Here is a 16,093-nt window from a genome sequence, read left to right on the forward strand (position 1 = left end):
TCTGAGGAGGAGGAGTGAACACCCAGTGCTTGATTGGGTGGCTGGTCCCCGCATCCCCCATGCTTCCTGTTTGCTGTTATCCTGATTTCCATCAGGAAATGCTTGATTGAGAAGTCTTGCTCCTGGTGTCTTGCCTCTTGAGGGTGCTGACCTGAATGGAGACAAGTTGGGCATTGGAGGGAACAAAAATGGTCTGTCACATTTGTTTTGTTGTCTGTGTCATCCACTGTCTAATCTTCCATTTTTGTATGACTGATTGAATGGCAAATGGACTTCAGGGGAGCAGGGATCTTCTCTATTGTACCCTGAACATGGGTTCTCTCTCTCAAGTCTGGTGCTGGAGCAGCCCTTGGCTCTGACTCTGGGTGCAGCTCTGCAGTACTTGTGGCAGAAACCTCCCTCCACCCATTTGCCTGTGCTGCCCTTTTCATGTTAAAAATGTGTCTTCCTATTCAACCAAGACTTCTCTTTGTGATACAAAAGAAGCCTCTCTGAGGAGCTTTTTTCCTTCAAAGGGATCTGCATGTGCTCTTGTGAGACAAAGGAAGGAATGTCTTTCATCTCTGGAGAGGACTCAGGTTGTACAAGGCCAATGGGAGAAGAATGACCTGATGTAGAGACACGTCCAGAGGTTTAAGTTCATGACCTGCCAGTGCCTTTGCTGTAAACATCCTCTGCTTCTTGCAGCGCTGCTCTTGTCGGAGCAAATGCAGCCCTGGCATTTCATTACCCTCTCGGAGTCTCCCAGCTGCCCTCGCCCGCCCGCGAGTCCCTGTCAGAGGTTCACTTGCAGAAGCCATCGCTGTGAGGAGCACCAGGACACAGCATCTCTGCCTCATCTCAGCCCTTCACCTGCATCATTAGGACAACGGGAAATGGCCCCAAGTTGCAGCAGGGGAGGTTTAGATTGGATATTAGGAAAAATTTCTTCACAGAAAGAAGTCGTCAGGAGTTGTCAAACACTGGAACAGGCTGCCCGGGGAAGTGGTTGAGTCACCACTCCTGGAGGGATTTAAAAGATGTGTAGATGTGGCACTTAGGGACATGGTTTAGTGCTGGCCTTGGCAGTGTTAGCTTTACAGCTGGACTCATTGATCTTACAGGCCTTTTCCAACCTAAACAATTCTATCATTACTGAAACAACAATAGCAAAGAAGAGCCAGGCACATCTTGTAGCTCCCTCTGGGAAATGTGATGTCTGTGGAAATACTAGAAACTGAATCCCAGGGTGGTATTTCTGCAGCCAGTGTGTCCTGCTGAGCTACAGCAGGGGGAGGGATGAGAAATACCAGGCCATCTGACAACTCAGTTTTCTGCTCTGAAGGCAAAGGGACAGGTTACATTTATGATGGTATTTATTCAGAAAAACACATCTGTCGATGGGCCTTATGTTATTTTTATGGGCATTAGAGAGGATCGTTTGCTCTCAGGGATTGCTTGTTTCCCCTCCTGTGCTGCTCAGAAATTAGGTGATAGTAACTGATTTTTATCTTTTACCCTTCATATTTAAGCAAACCTTCCTTTGATCTCTCATGAACGCTGGCAGCTCACTCTGTGCCGATTGGAAACAGTCAGTGCTGCACTGGCAGAGCTGGCTGAGGCCAGGGCTGAAGCTGCAGAAGCCTGAGTCATTCTCCTAAAGCAGATCAGCTTTTAATTACAATTTCTAGTGCACTTTTTAAGCAGTCTTGTGGAAATGCTGTGTAGAAGCATTTGAACTAAAAATGTAAAGAAATTGTGTTGGCTTTTGTTTTTGTTTTTTTTTTTCTTATAAGTCTCCTAGGAAGACAAAAGCCCTCTGCTATAGAAAAAAACTAATTAGGAATTTATAGAGTGCTCTTGTATGAAGGTGCAAATCAGGGCTCTAGTGCAGAGTATGGCTGTGAACAACTCCTTATATTCTCAAACATGTTTTCTGCACTTAAGGAAGGCTTTGGAGGGTTTTTGGAATATGGCATCACCCATTGCATCATTTTTAGGGGGTAGCTGCAGTGTTATTTTACCCCTTTTACTGGGGGATAACTGAGCAGCAAAGAGCCCAATCTCTCCACCAAGGTCAAGTGCACTTGGTGGGGATCCAGGAATAGCTTCCAGCTGCTCAGCTCAGCCTTGGCCCCACATCCTGGGAAATTGTCCCACACCACACATCACTGGCTGTGCTTTCCCTCCTTCCTTGGAGACTATGAAAGTACACTCCACAGTGTACTTTAAAATCAACATTGTCTTAAACAAGGCTGTAATGTAAAGAGAATTTATACCCCCTACACCTGGCTGTGGGGGTTTGAAGGAACAGGCAAACTGGCAGGTTGGGGGATTTTTTTCCCCCAGAAAAATGCAGGGAGGTCTTTCCCTGCTCCTTCAGGAACTTCTATGTACCACCTTTGCCCACCCTATTGCAGGTGACCAGACCCTGAATACCAAGCAGCATAACCAAACTGGGGTTTTGTCTGGCAGCCAGCTCTTGCTGCTGGGAAAGACCTTGAATATGAAAGATCTTTTTAATATGAGTCTGCCTGTAATATATTGGTGACTTTTAGTGCTTAGCAAGCATTGATCCTGCTGGGAAAGTGTTAAAGTCTGTGGTGGCCTGGGAGGGGTGGCATGTTGTCCTGGCTGTATGGGATGGGGCTTGTGAGTGGCCTGAGCTGCCTTTTAGGTAGGAGCAGGAAGCAGCTGGTCCAGAGGGATGCTTCTAAAACGGTATCTTACCAATTTCTTTGACTTGGTACAGCTGAGATTGGAGGTTTGTGGTGTGATTTGATGCAGTGCCTGGCCTTGGTTCCTTCCTGACGTGCCTACAGCATGGCACAGTCCGCGTGGATTAGCTGTGGATGAGGTTTCACGCCGAGCTTTTCAGATTTCCACTAAGATCTTTATCCAGTGGAATAAAAGGCCATCACCCCCTGCCCATATGTGTTCTCCCTGCAAAGCTGCAGGCAGCCTCCGTGAGCTGCCCACGTTCCGGCAGGCGCCCTGCCTGCAGGCAGCTTTTCGGGCTGCTTTGAGAGCTTTTTTGTCTGCTTTGTTTCACTTTGCAAATAACAGTGAGTAAAATCCATAGCCTTCAGTCCATTCCTTCAAACTGCACGGCATCGATTTGTGTCTATCCACGTTATTGCTCTGTAAGTAGGGCCCATAATGGCCAGGCAGCCCTCCTGCATTGATAACCATGTCAGGCAGTGGTTGCAGCCCCCAATTACCAAGTAGCAACATGCTGTGCCAGTGCTGGGCTCGTCCCTCGTGTCCTCAAGTGCTAAAGGTGGCAGGGACACTCGGTCCTTTCTGGCTTCCTCCCACTCGTTCCTGAGCTGTACTGTTCCCATGCAATCCCTGGTACCGGCTTAACCTTCTCCTGCTAATCCCAAGTCCTCCTCCTCTCTTCCCTGCTTTCAAATCCCTGGCTAAAGCCCCTCTTGGCTGTGCTGCCTGCTGTGAGGCTGGATGGGGGTCATATGTGGGGCTGGGGGAGGGTCTTTTGTGGGGTCTTTTAGGGCTCCTTCTTTTCCTAGAGGATCCCTCACCCCCCAGTTTCTCTATTTTGCAGAGTAGTGCGGACTGTTGAGGAGCTCTGGGTGCCCCAGGAGGAGGATCCTCTACCGAGCAAGGGCAACCCAGTAGTGCCATTGGGTCCATTTTTAGGGAAGGCAGGGAAAGGCAATGACCTGGGTGCCTTATTGCTTAATGGAAAAGCTTTGACTCGCCAGTGCAAGGGTAGGAAATTCCTGCTTGAGAGAGGAGGCTTGGAAATGGAGAAAGTATAAAAGCAATGGAGTTTAATCTGCTGATTGACGCTGTTGATCCCAACCCTCAAGGCTGGCTTAGAGGGTGAGCCACAGTGGGGCTGTTCTGCAGTAGAGTCAAAAATCCCATCTTTATCCCAGACAAAGCAGCGAGTGCACGTGCGACATACGTAAAGCAAATGTAAGGATAAACGGGTCTACGTGTCATTTCTCAGGCTCCCTTTTCCAATAAGTGGTTCTAAAATTTTGCTACTCAATACCTGACTTGCTTAAAGCATCAGACAACATGGAAGCTTTGATGTGTCCCTGTACAGCCAAATTACAACATATATCACATAGTATTGCTCTGGGCATGGCTGTGTCTTCTAAATCAGTAGAACACAGGCACTGCAAAATGTTTATTGACTCCTGACAGTAAGTGACTGGGAGTAGGATAGGATGGACAGTAAGTTGTCAAGGCTGCTCAGGGCGGACAAAAACCCTGGAGGCAGCTCTGGATGAAAGAGAGTGAGATGCCCATCTGCCTTTGAGTATGTGAGCTCTAAAATTGATATTTAAGCTGACATAGATAGAAACGTGCAACACAGGGTCTGCAGTATCCTGAGTTACAAAATCGTTGGGATTAGGGAAGCGTCTCAGCCCTCCACGGCACAACATCTGGGGTTTTACTTATGTCGTTCTTACACTTACTTTCCTAATGCTACAACTTAAGTCACCCACGAGATATATGTGAGAGCTTCTGGCAGCTGTGGCATTTTCTCCTAAGCCCCATAAAACGTAAGTACCTTTATCAGCTTGCTCTTGTTATTTCTACCACCTTGAGACAGGGACTTGGAGTCGTGCTCAGGACTGATGAATGTGTGAAGCCTGAATGTACGAACTGGCTCAGGTGCCAGTCAGCCTTGCCACATGGGCAGGAATCAAGGTGATTAGATCTGTACTGATCCAAGTGTGAGGAGGACTGGAGAGGCTCAAAGGGGGAGGCAGTGAAAGGATTATAAGGATGGCCTGCTTAGAAAGTGGTTCAAGGTAACTGGACGTATGTCCTGTACAAGTTCAGCAAGTTCAGCCCAAATTTCTCCCGGATTTGGAGCGTTAGGGTTGGTGCACAAAAGAGCCCAGTGGGTTTGTGTTCAGGCTCATTTCTGCAAGTCAGTGAAATGAAATGGAAAACCATTGACAGCCATAGAGTTAAGTTGCCTCGATTAAATGGTCAGGAAAACACCACACCAGCTTTCCTTCATACTCAGTTTTCCTTACACAGTGACAAAAAAAATATTAAAAATCCTCAACCAGCTTTAGGAAACAGATACCTCTGTGTTACCTGGCTCCCCCGTGGTTGTCTGCTGCCACCAGTGCCCTTCGTCCCTGCTGCTGGAGAGGGTGCTGAGCACTCAGGTTCACGGGAGGGGGTTCTCCCCGCTGTTTGTTAGTTGACAAATCACCTTGCACTTTACATGCCACCTCCAAAATTGGATCTTGCTACTATGAAACTAGATCCGGAGTCAAGCAGATGGCACTGAAGAGGTGTTTCCGGAAACTATATTTCCATCAGCCTGTGTCTTGTTTTTTCCGTAAGGGCCATTTTTTTTTAAGTCAGCTGCGGTTTGCAAGACAGTTACTGATTTGGCTGAGAGCTGGTGGCACTTCACATGCTGAAATGCAGCTGTTTAATGTGTGGCATGGATAAATGAGGTACCAAAAGCCTGAGGAGGCTGAGGGGTACCTGAGTGCCTCAGTGTTCTGGGATGAATTGCCATGGGAGGCAGCAGCACACGTTTGCAGGCATTAAGCCCTGTCTGCCCTGCAGCAGGGAGCGCATTAGGAGCAATCTGTTTTGAAGGGATTTGTTTTTTCTGTGAGTACAGAAGAAATAGCAGCAGCTGCCAAAGAACGTTGCATGGTGGAGACCTTTCTGGTGCCCCTGAACCCTGGACACAGTGGCTCACTCGCATCCCAAGCATATGGTCTGAGGTCAGGAGCATCTCCACTCATTTCAGGGAATGCTCTGGAATGCCCATTCCTATATCTGCACAGAGCCACCTTCACCTGTGATGGGAATTGGTGCCCTGAAGCTGATGGGCTCATCCTGGAGTTTGGGCTGGAAAGTTGAAAACTATGTGGTTCTAGCCACGGTAAAGCCGAGGTACCCCTGGGACCGTGCAGAAATGGTTGGCTGTGGGTTGTATACGGCAAAAGGACGTGGAAATCTGGATCTGCGTGGCATTCTCCAGATGTGAAAGCTCCCTGCTGCAGTCCAGACCTGGCCAGGTTTGTGGTGGCCCCCTGCCACCTGTCAGGCACCAAGGCTCTGGAGGTGTCAGCCAGTGGGATATCCTGTCCTGGGTCTTCCTTGGGCCACCCTCGGGAGCCAAGTGTCTCCCTTGAGAGGACTGGGTGGTCCTGGTGCCTGTGGGCAGCGCTGTTCCCTCCACGGCTCAGTGCTTCCCACTGGAAGGAACAACCTGGTGCTGCTACCAGAGACGTGGCCTGTGTGAAAGGGTACCTTATGGGTCTCCTAAACGCAGATTTAATTTTAGTTATGAATACTGCAGTGTTGAATAGGCAGCGACGTGAAACAGAAGCACAGTGGGGGTGTTAAAGGGTGGTAATAACATGGCTGTCATGAACTAATGTTGTTGGGAACAGGCTGTGCTGCCTCCTTTTAGCTGCAAAAATGTGCACTTGCAGAGAAGCCAAGGAGCTGGGGCAAAGGGGGGGCAGGCTGTGAGGGAGGGGAAGGAGCACCCAAGGTCTGCAGGGCTGCAGGAGCTGGATGTTCCTTGTGGGATTGCCCCATGCTGGGAACTGCCAGGTTGGACCTGGGGGTGCTGGGACAAGGAGCAAAGCTCTCAGAGGGCCTGGGAAATCTGCAGGGGGTCCATTGATAACTGGCAGCATCCCATTCTTCCTCCATCCCACTGGTGCACTGAATCCTACTGCCTAAGGCACTCCGTGTCCTTCTTTATATATATCTATATATATATACACATACATTACCCTTTGTCAGGAATCTCTCTCCTTAGTCCTTTGGTGCTTCAGGTTCCCGTAGGATGCTCCTTGAACCCACTTTTGATGCATTTATTGTCTGTTGATGATCTCCATCTCTCTCCGCCCCATGCCGTGGTGCTTGGCCTACTCATCTTCCAGCTCTTGGTGAGGCTTTGACCTCCCTTTCCCAGAGCAACTGTGGCTCTGGGAAAGCCCTGCCAGATGCAGAAATATCTTGAAATCTGCTCTGCTGCAGGGTTTGCTGTGGCCATGAAGAGCAGTTCTTCAGAACCTACATCTTCAAACACTTGTGGACAAAATCTGTCACAGTCCGTGCTGTGAGTGTGGGGCAGATACACAGCCCTCCATGGTCAGTGTGCTGGTGCTAAATGGTGTCAGGGCCTCAAGAGAGGGGCGTGTGCTTTCTAATCAGTGGATTTCTCTGGGTGGGAATTAGAAGGGTTGCAAGCCACATCTAGAGGAACCATGTACAGAAACTTCTGGAAGGTTTTGGGATCTCTGATGCTGGTTTAGGACCTCTTATACTGGTGGTTTTATCCATAGAAGAGGGAAACCTCAGTCCTTCCTGAGCTGGAGGTGGGTGTCTCCAGCCTCCTTTGAACTACAGTAGGGATGGGGGATGGAACCAGTACAAGCACTGGTGTAAGGGATGTGTTTCCCTTATATATTAGGGAATATGAAATTAAAGCCTTGCTCACCTATATGGTATAGTGCCTGTTATTTCTGGAGATGAATAATATGCTAATTTAACAATTTAGTTTGTTAATCTAATAATCCTGCCTTCTTTACTTTAACGTCAGACCTATTGTGGAGCTTCAGTAATGGAATTGCAGCTCTCCAAGCTGCCTGGCCCTGATCAGAGCTTGATTGATACAGAAACACTTCAGTCCTGAGGTCAGCTTCGTTTGGTCAGCACAGAGCATGAGCTTGGGCCTGTGCAACTAGAGCTGTCTGTGGTGGGAGAGGATTTAGGCTTTTCCAAGGGGAAGCTCTGGTTGTTCAATCCAAACTGAAGTATTAAAACGCCCAGCTGAGAACCAAAAAGAAAAAAAATCCACTTTGTTTAGTTTCTCTTTGAATTTTTTTGAAAGTTTTCCACGATTTTACTTTTTAAAACGTTGGAAAAGGTGACAGATGTAAGGGGAGGATTGGCTATGAGTGAAATTTGTGCTTGTCCTGCTCAGTGAAGGCGGTCTGCTCTCCAGAAGCAGCCCAAGGGCTGTCAGCAGATTGGCCAGAGGTGAAGAGCCGTGTTCAAGTGAGCAACCAGGGTTCTGCAGGAGAGCTCAGGAGGGCAGAGGAGCAACTCTGGAACCTCACCTGGCTGCAGAGGGCAGGGGTTTGGCTGCAGTAAGGCAGAGAGAAGGGGGTGAATCCCCAGCCAGGGTGAAGACCTGCTCTCCAGTATGCAGAGCTGTCCTGAGTCCCCACTGGCTTGAAATCTCACTCCCAGTACTGGGGTTGAGTGCAGGCAGCAACAATAAGGTTTGGCCCGTGTTGGCTCTTGTTTTAATCAAACAGATACGTTACTCTTTGTTAAAACAAACATTTTTCCCATCCTGTTATATGACTCACTTTTTCTTATGCTGGGCTGCTACGCAGAGTATCCGATGTTTTAATTACCTTCTCGGAGACGTGGATTTGTTTCAGATATGTTTGAAGGAATGTGTAAACCAAGTGCAAAACTCGAGTACACAATTTATAGAACAGCTTCTTTTGGAAACTGCTGAATTTTCACACTAGAATAAGCCTGTTTTTTCTATCAGTAAGTATTTTAGCCGCTCAAACAAGTTGGAAAGGGGATTTTGGCACCCTCAAGATTGTTTTCAGTAGGAAACCAAGTACATAAATGTGCCTATACTCTGTAAAAGCTGAGAACAAATCACACCAGGTGCTATAAAATGGTCTAATGTACTGCAGGATGGCAGTTCAGATTCACAGCTCCCTTTGGAAGGCAAAGTTCCTTCTCTCAGGAAAAAGTTGAATGCAGTTTTCAGTGCAGTAGTGCTAAAGGGCCTTCGTGCTAAAAATCTTGGATTGAGACCCTGAATTGTCTCAAACTGCAGGAAAACAAGGAACTGGCAGGATTTGGACCATGGACCTGCGTGAAATTCTGGCCCATCCCAGGAGAGCTTTGCTGCAGAAGGACTTGGATGCAGAAATGGAGCATGGAGGAGATGAGACTCAGCAGTGAACACCTTGATGGTGTGTGTGCAGAAGTAGGGCTGGGCAAAGAGTTTGTCATAGTTAACACTTACCAAAAAATACATGTCAACATAGAGAACTGAACTGGTGATTTCTAACGTGGCAAAATCTCTGGTGTCCTGTGCCATTTGTGTTGTAGGAAGAATCTGCTTGAGGTGGTGCTGTTGAGGATGTGCTGCTTGGAGGCAGGAGTTACAGTAAAAAAGGTGGTTGTTGAGTTGCTGGCACCAGCTCAGTATTTCAACTGCAGCAAAAATGTAATGGAAGAAACTTAGTTGGAAGGCTTCCCTCCTGCCAAAGTGGTAATATTTGGATTTTTATGAGACTTTTTGTTCCTTGTCTCAGTTCAGTGAGATTTCTTTATGAGACAGAGTGTTCCTCAGGTTACAATTCCTCAGCAGTGTTGTGGTCTGGTCCCAGCAAGACCATTCACGTCAAACTTTCAACAGTGCCTTGCAAGAGCACCTTGATCACACTAATATTTACATGCAACATGACTAAGGGCAGTGCAGAATGGCTGGATCACGAGTGTTTTGCTTTAAAGTATCAGACCTACAACACAGTTGCTCCATTAGATGCCTGCTGTGGGGATTATGTGTGCATGGGGCAGTGGATGCTGCGTGTCCAGGCTGGGAGGTGTAAGAGGTGTTGCTCTGCCCGGCTGGAGGAAGTGGGAGCTCTGCCTTTCTCAAGAGAGTGACAATTCTGGTTGTGTCCCACTGGCTGCAGCAGGTGGTGGGTCATTTATTTTGTTGAGTGAATAAGAGCCGACAGCAGAAGTTAAGTAAATATGATGGGATACATTTCTGGGTACAGAAATTGCAGTTTTTGCTTAGAGGTGAAATCCATGCTTGTGCAAGCAAAATTTTAAAAAGCAACAATCGATCATCCTCTTTCTGTCCTTAAAAGGTGGACTTGAATTTTGGGCCAGGACATGCAGTTGTTGTGTACAAAGGCTGATATTGAGGCTAGAGTTTATTTATTTAGTAAATATTATGCCTGAGTGCATCAATTGATGTTTAAAAGCTTTTACCAATGTTCCCATCGTGTGCTGGTCCATTACACTTTATGGAGTGTGAGGACCACAACCTTTGAAGAAAAAAACTCGTGGTGCCTGCTTCATTTGCAGAAATTAGTCGTAATACTTGACATTATCAAGTTAGTGATAGTTGATATAACATTTTGAGAGTAATTAGGAGCATGAATTTATGCTCAGATGGGTGTTTAATTAAAAATTGTGGCAGCTTTCAAGACCACGCTTGAATAATCTTGAGGCTGAAATGTGGGTTTATACCCAAGTGAACCTTGACAGCAAATCTGGAGAGGATGAAAACACTTTAGTAGCTCCAGTTTCCTCCAAAAACATTGGTGGTGGTGTGATCTGTAGGCTCAGAAGTGACTTCCTTACTTGGGAAGGGTCCCATCCTCCTGAAGGCTTTGCACCCTCTCCAGCATCCCCAGGGTTAGCTCCCAAGCATGGGGCACCAAAAAGGTGGAATTTTAAGAAGTAGAGATTTTCTGTTGAACTTCAGTACTTCTTGCCTGTCTTGACCCACATCTTTGGTGTTGAAGGAATAGAGGTGACCCCAGGAGTAGGGCTTGGTCCTTGTATGGTTTTAGAGTGGAGAACCCTGCTGTGGCAATGATTTAAAGGAAAAAGCCAACAAATTTTGGTGGGTAGAGAAAACGTGTGAGGTTAAAGCATCACAACAGGGTTCTTTTTGTGTTTTTCTTGCCTTGCTACCCCAGTCCCCATTTGTAGCCTCCTCACAACAGTGCAGATTCACAGTGGACAGCTTAGCAGTTGCAGCTCATTAATTAACAATTTCATCTTGCCTTGGTTTTGGCGGAAATGGCTCCACTGCCTGATCCAGCTGGATACTTTGGAGAGGGTGCAGGGGCATGGATGCTCCTGGTCTTGATTTCAGCCTTTGGGCATGGGCATTTATGTCTGTGTGGCCAAGGTGGCCAAGGTGCAGGAGGTGGTTGGTTGCTCATGGTGGCAGAAGGGTTTATTGCTGCCGTGATGTCTTTTAATGGGTACAGGTCAGATGCTGATTTAACTTCTGTATTACATCTCACACTTCCAGTTCTCAGTGTCTTTCTCCAGCCTGTCTGTATCTGTGTTGTGAATCCATGAATACCTGCAGTAGGGTGAAAATCAGCTGGTTTTTCTAAACTATTTATGGTGGTTTCACTACAAATCTGAAAACTGAAAAGTAGGTATGTTGAATTAAAAGGGGTAGTTGAATGGTGAGGAGATGTAGTTTCCTTGAATGGTTTCATCTGCCAGGAGGAAACTGTGTAATCCGTTGTCATGAACAAACTATAGAAAAAACAAACCTTTGTTAGAAGATCCCAGGCTAAATACTTATTGGTTCTACTTCGCCTGATTTTTGCGTGACTAAATGTCCCTCATGGCTCACATTAACATATGTTTCCAAGTGGTTTATTTTGTTTTGGTAAATGCTTACTTGATAGTAAGTCCTTACCATCATCTGTAAACATCTGAGAGGCACACAGGATGGTTGCAGATCCCTGGGAGAAGGATGCTGTGGGCATGCAGGGCTCTGCTTCCCCTTGGCCAGTGCCAAGGGAGGGAGCAGCACTTCACCACAGCAAGGCTGGTCAATCCCTAAAATACAAGATGAGGTGGTGATGCATCAGGGGAGGGTGGGTATAACTACCAAACACATGGGGTTGCAACCCAGCTTGCTTCCCTCTCTCTTCTCCACTTCATGGCAGGTGCGTCACGCCGTGGTTGTGCCCGAGCGTTTTCCCTGTTGGTGCTCTGTTGGCTTTAATTAAAGTGTCAGAACACACAGGATCTTCCTGGCCAAGCAAACAAGGATGAATTTAGGAACAGGAGTTGTTGTTTCTGCAGATTTAGCTGTCTAAATAGATGGTGTCTAGCCATGTGCCCCTCCTTCCTGATGGCCGCATCCAGGGGATGCTTCATCCACAGCCCGGTGCTGCTGGGCTGCGCCTGATTTTATTACTTTTTATGTTGCACATATTTTAAATAAAGCTCTTTTTCCGTTGTTAGAACATGCGGTTGCTCAGGACATATAAATTTTGTTAATAAATGAGCGAGGAGCCCTGGTGGGTGAATTGGCTTCCTGGTGAAGTCATAAATTTGGAGAGGATGATGCCGCCTTGCTCCGCAGCCGGCGCGTGGGTTTGCTTCCCAGCGCCGTGCCTGGAAACCTGAGGGACCGGGGAGAGGTTCCCGTGTCTGGTAGTTTGGGGCTCTTGCCGGAGGCAGGATGGTGTGGAAGACCATCTCCAGCCTGCAGGAGGGCTGGGACACCTGGATACAAACTCCAGCTCATTAACATGCACACTGGTGGGGGAGCAGGAGGAGCCCGCAGTTTAGGAAAAGCTCCTGTTTTTCCCTGTTTATGCGGTGCTGTAGTTTGACCCCTCTCTGCCTCTGCTCCTTGTTGTGTCCTTGGAGTGTTAATTATCAAAGCTGTAGGTCAGAAGCTGTCACATCCTCTGAGTCCTCCATACCGTGTCTTACGTGATGGGGCCTTGGGCAGCTCCCATCCTGAGGAGTGACTGGGAAATAAGGATGCTTCTCTTTGCCTCCCAGGTCTTCTGCCAGGATCAGCGTTTGCTGGCCTTACTGAAGGAGAAGCATCAGACTTCCTGCTTTGGAATCAGAGCACATGCCCTCAAAGGGTGTTTGTGTGTGTGATTTGATATGAGCAATTTTGATATGATGTTGTGTGATCCATTGCTTGGGAGAGGAGGAAAGCCTGGGAGTTGCCTTGCCTGATAGCAGTTGTGTGTTAGTTTTAAGACCTCATCAATAGTTGGAGCTCTTATATTTTCTGTATTGCTTCCAGGCGTTTTTCCATTAGGATTAATGTAGTCGAGCACTGTGCAACAAGCAGTTCATTGCAGTGATTTGCTAATTTTTCAGTAAAAAAAAGGACCTAGTATTTGTCCAGGGGCTTAGATTCTTGTGCTAGTTCTCAATCATCTCCTTTAGATGCACATTCCCTGCTTGTGCCAGCACTGAGGACGGGGTCACTTCCACAGCCTAGAAGCAAATCTGCTTTTGAAATCCTCCCTAGCCTGTTAACCAGGACTTTCCCAAAATAAATGAATTATTGGTCAGAGTGCATATGGTGCTCTGCAGGCCAGGAGTCCCTGGTGTGTCCCCAGATGCGTGAGAGCCGGGGCTGGGACACGAGTGGACCGAGGGCAGTGCCAGCACATTCCCATCATCACGGCTCCAGCAGCCCATTTCCAGCCGAGTCATGCTCTGTGCTCAGGAGAGGCCCCGAGCTGGGTTTTTTTTGCATGGCTGAGCATTAAAGGATATTTCTAGCACTTGTTTGCCAGGAAAATACAGCATTGAAGGCCCTGTACTAATTAATTGTAATGGCAGGAGGAAGGGGAGGGAATTGCTCTCCCATCATGGCCGCTGTGAAGATGCTCTTAAAAAATAAAAAAATAAAAATAAAAAAAAGTGCAGATGTGCTACCAAGACAAGGAGATTGTTTAAGGATATTGTTCACTGCAAGGAAAATATTGTCACTGAGCAAAACCAAACAAACTTCTCCCTTTTCTTTTGCAGGGTCGTCATGTTAAAACAGGCCAACTTGCTGCTATTAAGGTTATGGACGTCACCGGGGTAACGTATCCTCACCTTCTGCATCCTTCAATTATGGATATATGGGGGAAGGGGATGGGGTGGGATATCATGTGGGGGTTGGTGGAAGACTGGTGTTCCTGGGAAGTAAATCCCCTTTGTCTTAATGTGATATGTGCCACTAAGATGTTTTGGTTTTAATGAATATGTGAGAGAAAAATAAGTCTGCAAGAGTTTTGGAGATTAGGTAGTTTTATGCTGAAACACAACAATATCCAGTTCCAGCAGTGTCTCTTTTAAATGCCTTAATAAAATCTGAAGAAAATAATAGGGACCTTAAAGACCACACAGTTCCAACCCCCTGCCATGGGCAGGGACAGCTTTTACAAGACCAAGTTGCTCAGAGCCCCATCCAACCTGGCCTTGAACACTTCCAGGGATGGAGCAGCCACAGCTTCTCTGGGCAACCTACACCAGTGCATCACCATCCTCACAGGGAAGAATTTCTTCCTTATATCTAGTCTAACCCTGTCCTTTGTCAGTTTGAAGCCATTCCCCCTCTTCCTATCACACATGCCCTTGACAAAAGTAGCAACAGGATCGTGTATTCATAAACACATTTCAGTTTCTCTGCATCCATGTTTTTCACAAAAGAGCCTTTTGTTCCCCAAAACTATGTACAAGTATTGTTATGAATAACTTCATTAGGCAAGTTAAATAATTCCTGTGCATCCTACTGATAAAGAGAAACAAAATGTACCACCCTGATCTCATAAATATGACTCTTTTGAAACTCGCATCAGATTAAGAGAACCAAGAATTTACAAATTATTAAATGAATAACAGAATTTAGGGGAAAGAATGGTTTTGCCATTTCCCAGTGGCCACAAAAGAAAAATAGAGTGGTGTTGCTATTATCCCTAAAAACCTCAACAGCTGCATTGAGGAAGGTGATCTGAGGATGCTTTTTCTTGAATAATTTTTTTCTGAGTGGAGTACTCTACCTCCCAAAGTTCCTGCCTACAGAAACAGTGTCAGGCTTGGGAGTAAGAATATGTTTTGTTGTGTTTTGTCTTCCTCTTTTTTTTGTACTGGAATAACACACATTTCAAAATTTAGGATCACAATCTACCCACCTTAATTTTTGAATTGGTGTTTTGAATTAGCTTTTGGGAGCTCAGCACACACAGAAATGACTCGCTGTGAAAGCAGGCAGCTGGCCTTGAGAGTATGTTTTGAAATACCTTAGATGTTATGGTGTGGTATTAATATCTGTGGGACCTCCATCCAGGTTATTTTTGGTGCTAACAGGTGAAATGATGTGTGGAAACGAGTCTGTAAATGTGAGTGAGATTTGTTCCTGTTTACTTGCAATATCTACAAGTGCCATTTATCTCATTCCCGTGGGAAGCAGGCTCTCAGGGAATAGGCAGACCCACCAAACATAAACCCATGGCATAAATAGCAGCGAGATTCCCATGGGATGAAGTCTGATGTTAGAATGAATTTAAGCTGAGAAATGAAAATACTACTTTGAGGCCAAACATGGGCTTAAATTTGAATACACACTTAATTCAGTGGTTTTAAAATATCATCTCTTCCAAGCAAAGATGTTGGAGGAAAGTACCTGAAATCTTGATCCTGCCCAATAGTAATTTCATCCACATCTTTAAATTGGTGTCCCTGACCTAAAACTTTACCTTTCAAAGCTGGGCTTCACATCTGAATGTCCAAGGTTCAAATTTATTTACTTTGAATGTCAAGGTAAAATCAGATTTTAGCATGGATGTGGTTTTGGGGTATTTAATTATATTCCCCTTAGGCTGCTTTTAGCCAGAGGAAACTAGTTCAGAGCAAGACCAGGCTTGGCCAGGACAGGCAGTGACCACAGGGAAAACAGTGGAAACCTGTGCTGTGGTAAGGGACTGACTGTGCTTCAAAGCTTTTGGTGCTGAATTCAGATCTAGAGCCATGTTCTCCAGCCACTGGAGAATTGCTTCTGGAGTAATTTCTAAAGCTGGTCCCTGCACTGTGCCTACAGCCATGTTTGGCACCTGGTCCAGGCTCAGTGCAAAGGCTGCTGGTGAAAACCTAAATTCAGTCCTTCACCTCCTCCTGACACACACCAGTTTCAGTGCTGCTGCTGCTTCATTTGATCCAGACCTTCCATCCCACCTGTTTTTCCAGGATGTCCCTGATGACAATGTGTCTTTCAGAAGTCAACAGAGAACAGAACTGGTGTGGCCATCCCAACTATGGCCATCTGCAGCTTTGGGAGAGTAAAGCCCAGGTTGGATGGAGCTCTGAGCAACCTGATCGAGTGGAAAGTGTTCCTGTCCATGGCAGGGGGATTGGAACTAGTTGTCCTTAAGGTCCCTTCCAACCCAAACCATTCTATGATTCTGTGTTCAGTGAGCTCCCAGCCAGTCTCTCATCCTGACCACGTGCCTTGCACTAAACCCCTAAAGGCTCCTGACAATGATGCTTTGTTTAACTCATTTCCGCTCTTGCTAATTATCTCTCGGGGAAGATT

The 16,093-nt window shown here is 46.6% G+C and overlaps 1 protein-coding gene across 9 annotated transcripts in view; it reads left to right on the top strand.

Moving 5' to 3' along the window:
• The window catches only part of TNIK (TRAF2 and NCK interacting kinase), a 153,637-nt gene that overhangs the window by 65,079 nt on the left and 72,465 nt on the right, over window positions 1–16,093 (top strand). For all 9 annotated transcript variants that reach the window (XM_027685582.1, XM_027685581.1, XM_027685589.1 and 6 more), the window contains exon 3: window positions 13,546–13,602. In XM_027685582.1, coding sequence (XP_027541383.1) covers window positions 13,546–13,602 — 57 coding nt within the window. The remainder of the gene's footprint in view (window positions 1–13,545; window positions 13,603–16,093) is intronic.

This window comes from Neopelma chrysocephalum, unplaced genomic scaffold (genome assembly GCF_003984885.1).
Source record: "Neopelma chrysocephalum unplaced genomic scaffold, ASM398488v2 Primary Assembly neopelma1_69, whole genome shotgun sequence".
Lineage (NCBI taxonomy): Eukaryota > Metazoa > Chordata > Aves > Passeriformes > Pipridae > Neopelma > Neopelma chrysocephalum.